The 16387-nt window shown below is 35.8% G+C and overlaps 3 protein-coding genes and 1 long non-coding RNA gene across 10 annotated transcripts; 1 reads left to right on the top strand and 3 right to left on the bottom strand.

The window, feature by feature from the left end:
- Positions 1–122: 122 nt before the first annotated feature.
- LOC106347039 (protein SAWADEE HOMEODOMAIN HOMOLOG 2) lies at positions 123–2570 on the bottom strand. Of its 4 annotated transcripts, none has more exons than XM_013786527.3 (9): positions 2364–2570; positions 1873–1958; positions 1735–1780; positions 1428–1623; positions 1245–1320; positions 1101–1152; positions 865–1008; positions 657–776; positions 123–575 (listed from the first exon to the last, which is right to left on the bottom strand). In XM_013786527.3, exons 1-9 carry the CDS (start codon positions 2415–2417, stop codon positions 318–320), a joined length of 1032 nt encoding a protein of 343 aa, XP_013641981.1. In that variant the 5' UTR covers positions 2418–2570; the 3' UTR covers positions 123–317. The 4 variants fall into 4 exon arrangements, with proteins under 4 accessions (XP_013641981.1, XP_013641987.1, XP_013641996.1 ...); XM_013786533.3 differs by having other exon boundaries at positions 123–572; XM_013786542.2 differs by having other exon boundaries at positions 1245–1314.
- Positions 2571–2666: 96 nt separating this feature from the next.
- LOC106347029 (CRM-domain containing factor CFM3, chloroplastic/mitochondrial) lies at positions 2667–6789 on the top strand. Its single transcript, XM_013786518.3, has 8 exons — positions 2667–3590; positions 3909–4377; positions 4467–4597; positions 5066–5410; positions 5499–5655; positions 5773–6065; positions 6162–6221; positions 6325–6789. The coding sequence occupies exons 1-8, from the start codon at positions 2682–2684 to the stop codon at positions 6475–6477; spliced, it is 2517 nt and encodes an 838-aa protein (XP_013641972.3). The 5' UTR covers positions 2667–2681; the 3' UTR covers positions 6478–6789.
- A 413-nt stretch (positions 6790–7202) lies between these two features.
- On the bottom strand, positions 7203–10457 carry LOC106379983 (NAC domain-containing protein 100-like). Its single transcript, XM_013819823.3, has 3 exons — positions 9329–10457; positions 8400–8665; positions 7203–7928 (listed from the first exon to the last, which is right to left on the bottom strand). The coding sequence occupies exons 1-3, from the start codon at positions 9480–9482 to the stop codon at positions 7440–7442; spliced, it is 909 nt and encodes a 302-aa protein (XP_013675277.2). The 5' UTR covers positions 9483–10457; the 3' UTR covers positions 7203–7439.
- Positions 10458–11104: 647 nt separating this feature from the next.
- Positions 11105–13242, bottom strand: LOC125577198. Of its 4 annotated transcripts, XR_007315564.1 has the most exons (7): positions 12782–13242; positions 12623–12684; positions 12340–12415; positions 11903–12213; positions 11721–11803; positions 11481–11557; positions 11105–11382 (listed from the first exon to the last, which is right to left on the bottom strand). It is a non-coding gene; the product is annotated as an uncharacterized LOC125577198 (long non-coding RNA). The 4 variants fall into 4 exon arrangements; XR_007315562.1 differs by having other exon boundaries at positions 11481–12213; XR_007315566.1 differs by having other exon boundaries at positions 11105–11372; positions 11481–12213.
- Between the last annotated feature and the right edge of the window lie 3145 nt (positions 13243–16387).

Genomic DNA, 16387 nt, shown 5'->3' with positions numbered 1-16387 from the left:
AGGCCATTATTGTTTTAGTGTTTGCAGCTTTTGGACAATGTAGTCTAAGTGGTTTGTGATCATCCAGCAAAACCAATCTATGATGTTTATGTAACCAATAGCTGATGATGACCATCAACAAATGATGAGCAAACCGGACTGACTAAACCATAAGTATTCCATCATCCATGAAGTATTAAATAAATAGGTGCACAATACAGTTTCAGATGACTTGGTGATTCTGTAACATTACAAAAGCTCTTGATCCCAAGTTTAACCTCTACGACTCTAGTTACTGACTGTGAATATAGTTACCAAATGGGGACATAGCTGATGACCTAAGCAGAACCAGTTGGGACAGTGGCTGCATTGGAGCTAGGCTGAGCTGAAGTAGCTGAAGCGGCGCTCAAGCTCGGATCTTTCACATCAGGTGGAACAATGGGGACTGAGGCGGTGGATGGTGGAAGAGGAGTTTTTGCAGCCGCATCTGGAGCGGGTTTGGAGTTAGCAAAGTCATTGGCAGCACTGTGGAGTTGCTGTAGCCTGTAATCAGTCTCTGGCCGCCTGCAAATCTTCCTCAAGGGGACGATCTCCTGCTGGAATAAAATATCCAAAGTAGGTGAGTGAGGAGGGTTTTGCTAAGAGACTTTTCTACCAAGAGAGATGAAAGTTCAAACCTCGGACTGGTCGTGGCTGTAGCGCACCAAGAACCTACAGCGACAACCTCTGACATCGTGTCTCCTTCTTTGTGCATCGAGAACAGTGGCGTCAAAGTAAAGGGCTTGATCTTTCCCTTCCTGAATATGTTTATAACAAAAGACCAGTCAGAGATAAAACTCACATGACATCTTATCGCTGAATGCTTTAGAAAACTTCATTGTAAACCTGGAAGCAAAGCACGAGATCTCCAGCAAGAACCGCAACACATTCTGATGCTTCACATGGGAGTGACCGTTGCCTTACGTGCCTCTTGACGTTAATCCATTCATCTTCTTCAACTTCAAAACCCGCAAATCGAACCTGCACTTCCTGCAATCCCCAACAGAAACTATATGTTATAAGCACAAAAAAAGAAGAAGGGGAAACAAAGTAGTTAACTGGAAACCGGCTAGGGATTTTACCGGATCACCAATCTCCAAGTTTCTATGAGCTAGGAAAGCTTGTACATCATACCTGTAAGTAAACAAAAGAGAAACATATTAGAAAAGTATCACAAGTCAGCCAAAAAATAAATAAGGGCCAGTGCAAGGGGAATGAATAATCACCATGCACCATCTCTGGCAGATTTGGCTTCAAATTCCAAGTAAGAATTGTCTGAACCGCTCCTCATGACACCTGGAGCTAAGGAAATAAGCAGTGACAGATTATGAAAGCCGCATCAATCTAATTCAAATGAACAAGCTTTGATTTTTGCGAGTAGAATATCTATAAGTCACACATAAACATACCGGGAGGGGCAGGTGTCATCCCGGATAGATTCCCAATCATATGAGGGGGTTTAGGACCGGTTGATGGTGGAAGCACGTTCCTCATTGGGTTTGTTGGATCCACACTGCGCGGCATGGAAGATACATTCAGCTTCCCAGGAACTTTGTTTCTACTTGCCCTTAAAGCATATCGCCTGTTCTGGAACCAGTTCCATATCTGTGATAAATAAAAAAACAACACGCCCATTAAAAAAAAGACAAGTCCAAAACGTATCCTCTATAGAAAGAAAAAAAAACAAATGAATCATGGATGTAAAGAAGCAAGTACTTGTTTGAATTGCACAACAGTTTTCCCCTTGCGCTCCACAGTGTCACTGAGAAAGCAAACCACTTTTTAGACGATAAACACAACACAATAGAGGCTTTAAAAATACCAAGGAAGGAGTATATATATATATAGTATTACCTAAACTTATCAGCAAGAGCTTCAAGTGTATCTCGACCTGGCATTGCTGTGTTATGCTGTTTCAATACTGCTTCCATCTCCGTTACCTTATAAACAACATTCAAGATCATCAGCCAAAAAGTAAATAAGACTGTAACAACAGCAAAACAGACAGAACCACTTAGGAATCTAAACCCCAAAAGGCACATACTGATAGAAATTACAAAACTTTTCACAAAAAGGAAAGTCGAAATGATCAGATCGAGTAAACCAAACCCTATCATGAAACTTATGAATCTAAATCCAAAAGGCACATACTGATATAAATTACAAATCTTTCACAAAAAGGAAAGTAAAACTAATCGAGTAAAAACCCTTTAACGAACCCTAAACCTAAGCAAACCAAACATCACCCAGAAACTAGTCTCAACACAGAAACATCGAAAACCTCCTTCATGCAACAGAAAGCACATAACTTTTACAATTAGAACATCCATCAAAGATTCAATTACCTCGGCGAGGTTGAATCGGAACGCTGGACTGCCATTACTCGGAGGTCGACCCATCTTAGGTTTGTCAGACCAACACAAGCGCGAAAATAGAAACAACGAATAGATCTCACTAATATTTCCGGCGAATCACGCAGGGCCGATGTGACTCGATAGGACAACGAAACCGGATAGCATAAATTTTCATCCGCCCCGAAGATTTTATTTTCATTTATAGTAGTTCACAACAAACGGGCTTTAAAAGGCCCATTAACTAAGCCCATTATGAGACCGAGAAGAAGAAGAGGAAAAATCTTATCCACATGGTATAGTATCCGAACGATGGCGAAGACAGTTAGTTCCCTGGGATATTTTTCCGAGTTTGCGACTAAATTTACAGAAATGCCACTGAGAAGCTCTCTTCCTTTGACTTCGACCTCACGCTACTCTTCTTCTCCTTCGCTTCACGCGTTGCTATTCGATTCACTCTCCGCGGCGAAGCCCTCGCGTCGCGTTCTTCGGCCATTCTCTTCGCTCCGCACGAGCGAGCGTAGCAGCAACAACGGGAGCCGTAACAACCGGCGATTAGATCACCGGAACTCTAAACCTAATCCTCCTTGGATCGATAAGTGGCCTCCGTCGTCATCCGCCGCGAAGAAATCGAACGAACGAAACGGCGGAGGTGAAATCCCTTCGCCGTATGTGGAGAAGGATAGAGGACAAAGCGCGATTGAGAGGATCGTTCTTCGGTTACGGAACTTAGGGTTAGCTTCTGACGAGGAGGAGGATGCGGAAGATAACGACGGAGACGGTGGGGATGTGAAGACGGTGACGGGAGAAGAGAGATTGGGTGATTTGTTGAAGAGAGAGTGGGTGAGGCCTGATGTGATCCTTGCTGAGGGAGAAGAAGAGAGTGAAGTTGAGGATGATGATGTGTCACTGCCATGGGAGAAGAAGAACGAGGAGGAACATGCGGCGGAGAGGATTGAAGGAGATGGAGGAGTGGCTTTGAAGAAGAGGAGAGGTAGTAGAGCTCCGTCACTGGCGGAGCTTACGGTTGAGGATTCTGAGCTAAGACGGCTGAGAGGGGAGGGGATGTATCTGAGGGTGAAGATTAATATACCGAAAGCTGGGCTGACGCAAGCGGTGATGGAGAAGATTAATGATACTTGGAGGAAAGAAGAGCTTGTGAGGCTTAAGTTCCATGAAGTGCTTGCTCGTGACATGAAGACGGCTCATGAGATAGTTGAGGTCTGTTCCTATACTTCATTGCATATCTCAAGAGATAACATGAAGTTAGATTAGCTATATGATCTATTGGGAGAGACATTATCTCTGTAGGGACAATAGTGGAAGCTTTGAAGAACATATTCTCAACTTAGTTTTGTAATAGAATGGTTATAGTTATATTATTAGAACAGTAGGAACTTCGCAAAAGGCATATCATTTAGGTGAACAAGAACTAGAGATGGAGCTGAGCGCTGACTGTAAAGGAACAATACTTTGCAAGAGATGAATGTCTAGATTTTAGGTTTATAAGAAACTGATTGGGTTTACTCTAATTGGCAGCGTCGAACTGGTGGAATGGTGATATGGAGGGCAGGAAGTGTAATGGTGGTTTATCGTGGGCTTGACTATCAAGGACCTCATGTGATCTCTAACCAAATGGCCAGACCTGAAGAAACTCTTTTTGTTCCAGATGTGTCTTCTGCTGATGATGAAGCGAGACATGCCAAAGATAATCAAAATGCACCTCCGGAAATCAAAGATCCCATTGTCAAAAACCCGATTCGCAAGGAGAGTATGACAGAAGAAGAAGCTGAATTCAACAGTCTATTAGACAGCTTAGGGCCACGTTTTCACGAGTGGTGGGGTACTGGTGTGCTACCTGTGAACGCTGACTTACTACCTCCTACAATTCCTGGCTATAAAACACCTTTCAGGCTTCTTCCTACTGGGATGAGATCGAATTTGACCAATGCCGAAATGACAAATCTCAGGAAGATTGGTAAAACTCTCCCCTGCCATTTTTCTCTTGGTAAGATGCTTTCTAGTTTTTACTTTGAATTTTTCTCGGAGGGTTCTGTTTTGTGTGCCGAGTTTTAGTGTTGAATCTGCAATTTACAGGTAGGAACAGAAATCACCAAGGATTGGCAGCTGCTATACTCAAGCTCTGGGAGAAAAGTCTGATTGCAAAGATCGCCGTGAAGCGAGGTATCCAGAATACAAACAACAAACTAATGTCGGATGAGATAAAGGTCTTTCCTTTCTTTTTTTCTCTAATGTCAGGTATCAGAGATATTTACTGCTGAGATGATTACTAACACGGTCTCACAAATTGATAGAACATAGTATATGCCGTTCCCCCTAAACTCAAATTTTGTATGAATATTTAGGAGTATATTCATATGGCAATCTATTGATTTATAATCAGAAATTAAAAATTTCAAGAAGTGTTTTACTTACTTCCTAACCTAATGTTTCTATATTTTATAGTGAGTATTCCTTGTGCTTGGATGTTAATATCTAAACTATAAGAAATAGGGAAACTATAAGAAATATAAGATCCATGCATGTGTATTATTTACTGTGAGCTTTTACTGAGCACTCGGGAAATCTCTTGAGGAGGATCTGCGTGGCCATTTGCTTAAGTAGCAAAAAAAAAGATGAAAAGTCTCAGGCAGAAGGCTAAGTTTCTTCATTTATTTCTTGTCTTTTTGCTATAGACATTGACAGGGGGTGTATTGCTGCTCAGAAACAAGTATTACATTGTATTATACCGTGGGAAGGACTTCCTTCCATCAAGTGTGGCGGCTACTTTGGCGGAAAGACGAGAATTAACAAAAGATATTCAAGATGTTGAAGAGAAGGTACGAATTCGAGACATTGAGGCTACTCAGCCTGTTGGAGAAAAAGTACCAGCGGAAGCTGGCACTCTAGCCGAGTTTTATGAGGCGCAAGCCCGATGGGGAAAAGAGATAACTCCGGACCATAGAGAAAAGATGATTGAGGAAGCTTCAAGGATCGCGAGTGCCAGAGTTGTTAAACGAATTCAGCACAAACTAGACCTTGTAAGTTAGACCTTTTGCTTTCTGGTTGTTAGTTTTTAACTTGTAAAGTCGTTTTACTGTACTTAACTTCTCTGTTGGTTTGTGACAGTCCCAATCGAAATTTGATAGAGCAGAGAAACTGTTGTCCAAAATAGAAGCCTCCATGATTCCAAACGGACCTGATTATGATCAAGAGGTTATCTCTGAGGAAGAGAGAATCATGTTCCGGAAAGTGGGATTGAAAATGAAGTCATACTTACCCTTAGGTGAGTCCTGTTAACTTGATCATTCCATCAGTTTCCTCTAGGGCTGCAGTGAATGGGAGGAGGTTGTAATAGAATCGAACAAATGTCTCATTGTTGGACGATGAACCTAATTAACAGGTATCCGTGGTGTTTTCGATGGAGTGATCGAGAATATGCATCTGCATTGGAAGCACAGAGAACTGGTGAAGCTTATATCAAAACAGAAGAGTCTTGCGTTTGTTGAAGACACGGCTCGGTTACTAGAATACGAGAGCGGTGGAGTTCTTGTGGCAATAGAAAAGGTTCCTAAAGGATTCGCTCTTATTTATTACCGTGGAAAGAATTACCAGAGGCCGGTTAGCTTGAGACCAAGAAATCTTCTGACAAAAGCAAAAGCGTTGAAACGTTCCATTGCAATGCAACGTCACGAGGTTCGAAATTTTCTCCACACAAAATTGCATTCTATATATCTCAAAGTTGTTCGCAGCGTTTTGCTTATGGAAACTTCTATGTGATGACTGTTGCAGGGACTTAGTCAGCATATCTCTGAACTGGAGAAAACAATAGAGCAAATGCAGAACGAACTTGTAAGTGGTCTCGCTTCCTCAACTGTGGATCTCCAATCTAATACAATTTCACAACGCATGCATTTGCGGCTCTGTTACTTCATTCACTAATTGATTCCTGCAGACTGCGAAAAACCCGTCATACAATGAATCCGAATGGGAGAATGATGATGATGACGACGGGGAAGAGGAGAAAGATGATGAGAGTGATTGGGACGAAGCTGATGGTGAATCTACAATTTCTAGTTTAGAGGAAGCTGATTCTCCGTTACGCTAAGGAGAAGGCGTGCATCAGTTTGTCTCAGGACTCAGGAGGTTGTAGGCTTGTAGCTGAGCATGATCTCTGAGTGTGTCAGAGATTAAGAAACAGAAATGGATTTTGATGAGAAAAGAAGAGAAAGTGGAGATTTCAAAATCAGGAGCCGGAGTGTTGAGTAACAAAGAGCAGTTTAGTCCTGTCGCAGAGAAGAATAGATATGAGAATCATGAAGATTTTGAACTAAGCACACATCAGTTTATATCTATTACAAAAATTGTATGTTCTGTCAATTTATTGTACACCAATTTAATTAAGTATTTAACAAATGTATATTGATCTATGTCTGTCTTTGTCACCAAGCCTGGTGACAGTTTTGATCTCTATTTGATGTTGGCTCAGCAATTGAAGAGTTTCTGAAGCTTTGCTTTCAAACCAACGATGGCAAGGGCACAACAACCGCTGATTTTGTGAATATGCATGAAACTTGACGTCTTTCATGTTCTCATCCCACACGCTCTTAGTCGAGCAGCAAGTAAATTTGGAGGCAATATACACTCCAGCTCAAACCTTAACTCAAGACACTTCAAGAAATAACACTAATCAGAAAACGAATCAGCTTCCACTGTTTGGATGTTTTGGGGTCAGCTATGCTCGTACTTTACAGGCTCAAATGTGGGGAAAAATAATTATTGTGAGGGTAAGAATCTATGTGTATGGGAAACATGAAAGGACATGGACATGTATAAGACATTACTTGGTTTATAAAAGTCGATATAACCTATAAACATGAAAGGACATGGCATATACGGTAAACTTTTCCATACTATCACTATTTCACATAAAAGATGCACTATAATTAATTTACTTGACCTCATTAGAAGATCTATGTGTGTATAATTAGTGATACAATTGAAATTGATGAAGATTACATGAAAACTAGTTAATAAGAAATTCAAATATATATGTGGTTTTGAATCTCTTCACCACAAGGAGTCCATATTAAACGCTTCATCTTGCGGTTGCGGCTGAGATGAACTCGAACCATCTTGCATAACATTGGAGACTCCTTGTTGAAGAAGAGAAGGATTGATATTATAAGAGTTCCTAATTTGGAAAGCCTTGAGCAACAAAGAGTTGATTGGAGATAAAGGCGGACCAAGTAGACTTGTTGTCCAAGCCGGAAGATTAGCCATGTTCACGTTCATGTTCATGTTCATGTTCATGTTGAGACCAGCCGTACTTGTAGTATTGTCGGAATAAACGTTGTTTTGAGAATATTGTTGATGAATATTATTGTAATCAACGGTTGATGAGTTTGAGTTCAGATTTGGAAGCTCGATATCTTCAAACTCGTTTGCCATGGATGAGTTTGCATCGCATGGAGATCCAAAAGATGAGTCTGGTTGTTGTTCCTGTGGTTTCTTTGTTGTTGTGCTCTTTTGGAAAACCCTACACACTACCCATTCCTCCTGGAAAATTAAGGTGATATGATACTATTCAAGATCATGTATATTGTATTCATGTACATATATCCACACCAAAAAAAATGTTGTATAAACGAAACTCTATTAAACATTTCTTGAAACCAATATCAACTATTTACTATTGATAAGCACGGCAAGTGAATCCATTTTTTAGGTGGATAAGGTTGCCTATCTTCAAATTGAATGCATACATGATACATGTCTAGTTTTGGGCATGTCAATAACACACATGGTCCAAAAACATTTTAGAAATTCTAAAATGCATATAATACATATAGTTTTGTCAATTAAATTAAGAGTGAGAGCTAATAATTTCTTATAAAAATTAGGCAAGGAAAAGCCTGAATGTATTAATATAAATAAACAATTGTAACTTTGATTTAAGTTTTTAACCTTTTTAATAAAAATAATAAGGTTCAGCTAACTTCCTTAGCATTTTGTGAATGTATATGTTACCTTAGCGGGTTTGAAGGGTTGTTTGTTCTCAAGCCTATACTCATGCATAACCCAATTGCTTTTCTCACCCTTTGGAGCTCTTCCTTTGTAGAAAACTAGGGTTTTCTTCATCCCTACCAGTACTCCACTTCGGTATATATCTTTATCTTTACCAGTGGTTTTCCAATAACCGGCTTCAGTTGCTCGGTTTGTCCTTAAACCGGTTGGATATTTCCGGTCTCGTAGACTGAAGAAGTACCACTCTTTCTCTCCCATTGAAGCTTTGTCTGCACATAAGCACAAGTATTCGCACATTATTTTAGTTTATATCACATTGAGCAACATATACGAATACTAACATTTTTTGGATAACAATAATATAATAATCTATGTTTAATGTTACCAAACTATACGCCATCTCGCTAGAGAATTTTTTTAATGTATATACTCTCCATTATTGGTAGGCTAGATGCACCTATATGTATAACATATGCGATTACTAAATCAAAGTAACAAATCTATGGTTTCATACATATTAGTTATATTAATTGGTATATGATGCATGTATCTATATATTGTTATAGATACGTATGGTATGTCTTTGTTGTTATGAAATGGTATGATTTGTCCATTTCTAGCGATCTTATTTGCCGAAGACATGATTGATTATATACTTTGTCTTTTTAAATAGAATGCCCATTTTCGAAAAAAAAGACATGATTGATTATACATTTAATATTATTATATTTTTTTATAGAATTATTGTAAGAAATCCATGTAGACAAAACAATAGAATTAAGGGAAGCATGCTCACATAATCTTATGCATTTGTTACTATTATTGCACAACTAAACTATTAATTTGGAAATTATGTAAACGCAGTCGAACACTAAAGCTATAAAACACAAAAGTAGGTTATATCAGTATATGAATGATCAAAGTATAGTTACCTGGCAGATCCCAAGGTTCACACTTGTTGAGATCAACGTCGACGACAGCTTTAGCAGTGAATCCAATATCGGAGACTTTCCGACAAAGATAATGTGTTATAAGCTCTTCGTCTGTAGGATGAAATCTGAACCCTGGAGGAAGATTTTCTTCCATTTCTTTGTATTCTCTATTGACAAATATAATTTAGAGACAGCAAATAAAAAGGCCTCTCTGGCTCCCTTGAAGAGAACAAAGATGATTGACAGCAAAAAGATTTTCAATACTGTGACATAGATGGGGTTTATATAATTAATATATCACATATATAACTAAACTATATATTAAAATTAGAAAATGATTTGTGTACACTACCAAATACTGACCTTGAGGGAGAAGCAGCCGCGGTAGTCTTTTTCAACTGTTTCTTATTACAGCTAACAGTTTGACAATTCAAGGTAATTTCATCCACGCATACATTGTCATTTTTTATGATTTAACATATATACTTACGTAGTCATGAGCTTATATGTTAACTGTAGAGTCTAATAAATTATTTGTCGGCGTATATATTAATGTTCCTTTTAGACTACACTACTTTGTCTATAAAACAATATCCGTCTTAATATCTGCATAATTATAATTTTTTTTCGGTGTAATGGATTTTTGTGAGATTTGTCCAACCAACTTCACCCAATTCTACCAACCATGAAAGAAACCCTAGTGTCCAATGCAATGTGAACATGCGTGCATGGCTTCTCCATTCTTTGGTCATATCAGCTATTTATTATGATATGAAAATTATAAACCTAATTAAATCTAGACTAATCGTCAAAATTTATATATAACTGTTATATTATCTTTAAATTTTATAGCGATTATGGAGAAAATGCTTCCAGTTTTAACATTGCATTCACCTTGCCCTATTGTCTATTGACACTTGTCTTTTTGCTTATCTCGCAGCCATATATCAATACTATTAAATTAGGATCATGACCCATTGATATATGTTGTGTCCAACTATTTAGTCTTGGTGTATTAGGCACTGGATCCACCTATCAATATATATTCTGTTCGTATATTTGTTCACTTTTTGATAATATACGAGATTTTATTTCCTCAGTAAGCGGAATCCACCCCCACTACTCCGGATACATAGTGACGGTTACAATATATATAAATGAATATACATAACACATAGGTTTACCAGGTTTATAAGTTACTAGATCCGGGTCCGCGCTATGCGCGGATTATATGTTGAAAATGTATTTATTTCTTTTGCAAAAAAAAAAAGATAAAAATGTTTGTATGATTGATACGAAAAGTCCATAGACAATTATATGGGAAAACATTTAATAATTATTATTTGTATGAGTTTTTTTTATCTGCTTATTATTATGGGTATAACGTGAAATGTTGAAGGAAAGTTTAGTTAGTTAACTCTGATTCTTCCTCTAAATTTTATGATGATTTGATGGTGGTGTCATAGTAAATACTACTCAAATTAGTCAATGTTTTCTGTTTATTCCTTTTGCTCGTGTTTCAACCACATGTATATACTGTGGTTTTTAAAAAAAAAAAGAATAACACTGAAACTACTTATACGGTTGCATGGTACAAAAAGAAACCAGTTCGCTTGTTTTTGAACCGTGGTTTTTGCATGAATTAAACATTCAGAAAATAAGAATCTAGAGGGAAGTAAATAACATGAACATGAGCAGCACTTTTATGTTTCGTAAGTGGGATGCTTTAATAAAAAAACATGAACATGAGCGTCAATTTGAAGTTTATCAAGGTGGTTGGTGATTTGAAAAAATTAGATTGCAGAAACGTGAGTAAAAATCATAAGCAAGCAGTTTATTGTTATTTCGAGGGTGCATCTAAAATGGCTTGTGAAAAGTAAAAAAGAGCTTCATGTGGTTGCTCAAAAAAACAAAGCTTCATGCATGTTCACAGATGAATAGTGAATAATACTTCTGATAATGTTGGTTGCTTAAAGACTTCAGCATCATCTCCAAGGAGAGTCTGCAACGAAGCCCTAGATTCCTTTCCACGTCCCCATTTTCCCTACATAAAACTTAGTCCAAATGGAAATCATCACTTCATGTGTTTTCCTAAGAAAACCTAACGTATTTATTTATATATATATGAAAAAGATTGTAGAAGCACAATTACCACGTAGCAGAACAAACCAACTGCAAAGCCTGTTGGAACATCTTCCAGCATCTATCCAATCATGGTCTGTGTAAATGCTATTGCAAGCCAACCAGCAATATATAAAACGTGAGAAAACTACATTGTCTGTTATTGTTTTCGAAGAACTAAGAAAAAATCAGTATTAGCATGAAGTTTTTAGGCTAGCACACCACATACAATAAAACTACTGAGAATAGGGATGGTAAGTTTAGAAGTTACCATTTTCGAACGATGGGATTTGCTACCTTTCCCACTAAACATTGCATCAAACATCCCTCAGAAAGTCATGATATAAACATCGACTAATGAAGTAGTAAAAAAGAGACAAATGCAAGCAAAAATGTAAAGGTTAAGCTATATTTTGAGTGAAGAAGAATCATGAAATGGTTTTGCTTTCTTACTTGTGCAGAAGAGAGGCCGAAATTTGTTTGATCCCTGTTAGAGCTACTTGATGAAAGACTAAACCCAAATTTCCATCAATTTTGTAGAGGACATGATTTACTCTTAGACCTATTTTTTAATTGGGAGTTAGTTCATAAAAGTTGGCACCTGGTTCACTAAAACGGGAGAAGCTGGATTAAAGATTATGGTAGTCTCTTAGAAACTAATAAATTGCAGTTGGAAACAAAGTACATGTCTAGTAACTTACTCTAATGTAGATGAAGGCTTGTCCTTCTTCCCATTCAAAGCAACCAGAACAACATTGGAAAGCCTGTATTGTGTTCCAGAACATACAAAAGATTACAAATGTAATTATTTGTCAAAGATAGATAAAACTATTCGACAGCCAAAAAAACTGTAGCAATAGATAATGGTGGACTATAGAAAGAAACTATACCTTTGGTGAGAGAATCAACAACTCCATCGGACTCTATATACTTCATGGAAGTTTCTTTTTTTTTTACTTCTTTCTCCTGATTCAGACAGATCCAAAAACAGTTCAAAATCTTTTAAAGAATTTGCAGATAATGGGGCATCCTTACATCTATCTAGTGAGGAAGCAACAATAAAAACAGCCAAAAGAGAAAAAATGAAAAAAAAAACAGATTCCATAACTCTTTAAAACTACATTTAGGTTAGTTTTCTTTATTTCTTTCATGAAAGGATCAATAGTTATATACCTCTTTGAAACGTTTTATCTCCTTGTTCCAAAATATACAAAAAACTTCGATTCCTGCAACAACTGATTTTATGAAACTCCACATTAAAATAGAAATATAATTTGTTACAACATAAAATAAGCCTCATCTCAGCTTATTGACAACATGTGACTTTCGTACCTGTTTACACTAAGGAGCAATGAACCCTGGTTCATTTGACTTGCCGGAGGATTTCGTAGTTCTGGAAGCCATTGGTTGCTGTGTTTATGTGGAATTGGTGAATAACGTGAAAGAGAGAAAGAATGAAGATGAAGATTTATCTAAGGGCAGATGATGTGGGAATGCAAACAGTTTCATCCCTGTCGCTTGCTTCTTTAAACAATGGGTCTTTAAAGCAAAAAACGTGAGAGGACGAAGAGAATCGGCGACAAAGGGGATGGCCTTTTGGTAGAGTGGAAGATTAGGGTTAAGGAAAGGAGATAGTAGGATAATTAAGGTTGGGCCGGAATGGGGCAAATTTGGGCCGGAATTTTAAATTGGTTTGAGACCCAGCCTGTAGTGACATGGCAGTTTGATTGGCTGGGAATATTTTGTCTAGATGGCACTCCTAAGAAGCCTCAAAATTAAGCCCTTTTATATAGTAGGATATGCAGTTTGTACAAACCCAAATTTAATAAATGGATATAAGTACGAGGCCTGTAAATTATATGGAGTTTTTACAAACCCAAAGTAAATATATATGTTTTCAAATACACTGTTCGATCACATTATTATTTAGGGATAAATACATGTGATGTTTCAAAATATATTTACTGATGTTACATTTTCATAAATAATATTCCATCACAAAAAAATAACGGAAACTTGGACAATGATAAATTTTATCCGCCCTTTGAAATTCCATCACATATTATATTTTCTTATTAATGTAGTTACGATTATATTTATTACTCGTGAAATGGATTATTAATGACATTAAATTTTTATAAGTGGACTTTGAATAGAAATTAATATTCATATAAACTCATTTAGTTTAACAGGTTCTAAATAGGCTATTCGACTAAAAATATTTATTAAATGTGATTTAATTTAAAGTTAGTGAAGACCATATTAACTCATTTACATATATATATATATATATATATATATATATAATAGAAATATTAAAAATTAAAATTTTCAAACATTTTTAAAAAAAGTTATTCGGTTTTCGGTGCGGGTTGGATTTGATATTAGTATTCGGATATAACAGTATAAGAGCCATTCGAGTATATAGGCCAGGTCTAACAGAGTATGAGATTTTGATTTTTGGGTCGATTCCAAGTCGGTTTTTTGGATAAATATTCTTGACTAATTTTGTTATGTAACTATTAAGAAAATATAATATGTTGCAAATTTTAGGAATAAACTTTTAAAATAACTTCTAAAATGCATATGAGACAAGTGTATAAATTAAATTAATATTAAACATGATATGATTACAAAATAACACAAATATAAAAATTAAATTTTTCAAAAAATTAAAACAAAAAATATACCCGTCCTTTAAAGGACGGGTCAGAATCTAGTTATACTAATAAACATGTATATGGATATAGAACATCCTTTATAAAATTATACGAACGAATCGGTTTGCGATCGATGCTCTTATACGTCTATACGTTAAATTGTTTCGTGCAAATGTTTCCACATTTGTCGGGTGTTATTGTGTTAACAAAAATATTGAATTGTTGGACTCGATTTCTTGATTGGTAGTAAATAAAAATGCCAGATCGTATATTTGTCTTTCATATAACTATACCCGGAAAACAAAAGAAATCACATAGTTTATTTGGTGCTGTCGGTAACTTGTCTTCTTCTTTTTATTCTCCCAAATGAACTCAATTTGTAATAATTGTAGTGGAACAAAAAAAAAGCAAATGATTTTTTTTTTCGTTTTTAGGTTAACTCACAAACGGAGTAAAAAGCAAAATATATATATGTGATTATTATTTATTAGCATGTAGAATAGTTTTTTTATTTTATTAAACGATATCTGTTTTCCGTAAGATTATGTTTTATTCAACCCATTCAATGAAATAAATTAAAGTTTGTATTCGCATTGGAATTTTTGGTTAAATCCTTTTATACAACGCAAGCCTGCGGGTCTTATTTTCAACTTTCATTATTTTAGACAAGGTTAAAAACTTAAAATAATTACTCTGGAAGGGTGGTTAAAGATCCCACCAACCTAATGGAATGTGATCAGTATTATATCATTATAAACACACGGAAATAATTAATTAATGTTATTCAAAGCAGATTTACTGGGAGATTTTTCTGTTTTATAGAGAGATATTGAGTCATAAATATGTATTAGGATGTCAATCCTACCATTTGAAAACTTTCACAACTGATTATATTATTCTGCATATTTGTACCTTCCTTGTTTACGGGCTTCTAGCATTCTAGAATCACGCACACGTATATACATGCCAGTAACACTAGTTAACTTATGCTAAAAAAAACAGATAACCTATGTTAAAGACTTAAATGTAAGTACTCATATATATGTTACAAAAAAACTCATATATCTTTTTACCTCATGTTAAAGTGAAAAAAAAAGATATCTTATGTCAAGTAATGAAATATGATAATCTAGTTTAATTAATTAAAAAATATTATATTTGTGGTTAGAAATCTGAAGAACATTTAGCAACAACAAAAATCTGAAGAACTGGTTTCTGTGTAGATGATGATGGATAAATAAATCACTGTACTTTAACACCAAAAAAATATAGCATTATTATTATTATTATTTGCTGTTAGGTTCTTTAACTATTGTTGTAGCTCACTTCAAAATATATAGAATAACTATTTTTATTACTATCCCTAACAAAAAATGTGTCATCCGATATGAAATGGTTGATTTTGTATACCATTCCGTTGTAAATAAACGATTCATGTAGTTAAGAAGTTTTTGTATTTGTATATGTATTATTATTATTTTAAATAAAGAGTTTTCATTAATGATAAGAGCCAAACTACACAGAAAAGAAGAAAAATACAGAGAAGTGAAGGACAGATGCTAAACTGAAATACAATCCCATCCTCAAGATATTACTAATCCAAAGCCTAAGAGTTCCTCACCGCTAAACTGAAATACAGCATTATATATTCTGTAGAACGTTTCTTGTAATTCCTTATTATGATAGATACAATTCATGACTCGTGTATCTTATAGACTAAAAACGGCTAGTGGATTATCACAATTTTCCTACCATTATATGCATGGTGCCAGTCAACATGAATTTGCAGTCTCATGGAATAAATTGTGACGGTCACTATAGTTGATGTGAGACACACGGAAAATCAGTAATCAATAATTAGTCATGTTTTGTTTTGAATGTTACAATTATTTGTTTGTTACAAACATGGCCGATCTATTATTTCAGCGCATATGGATTCTTTTGAGCAATTTCACTCTATATAAACATGGATTATCTATTTAGAAATTATCAAAAAAACACCAAATATACATGTTCATAGATAACGCGGTATATTTAGAAAACTAAAATGATAACATTTTTATGTATGAATAAAAATAATCATCCACATGAAAATTTATGAATTGCAGAAACAAAAGGACAATTGTGGGAGGAAGTACAAACAAAAATACAATAAAAGAGGTTAACCAATCATGCCAAAAGAAACCAATTCTGAAACAAATGACAAATGAAAGTGTTATATATGTTGATGAAGCTTGTAAAGATACATATCCATACAGACAAAGATGATATTAATTAT

The sequence above is a fragment of the Brassica napus genome, chromosome A1 (genome assembly GCF_020379485.1).
Source record: "Brassica napus cultivar Da-Ae chromosome A1, Da-Ae, whole genome shotgun sequence".
Lineage (NCBI taxonomy): Eukaryota > Viridiplantae > Streptophyta > Magnoliopsida > Brassicales > Brassicaceae > Brassica > Brassica napus.
Note: the sequence above shows the minus strand (reverse complement) of the source record. Positions and strands in the feature narration are given on the sequence as shown.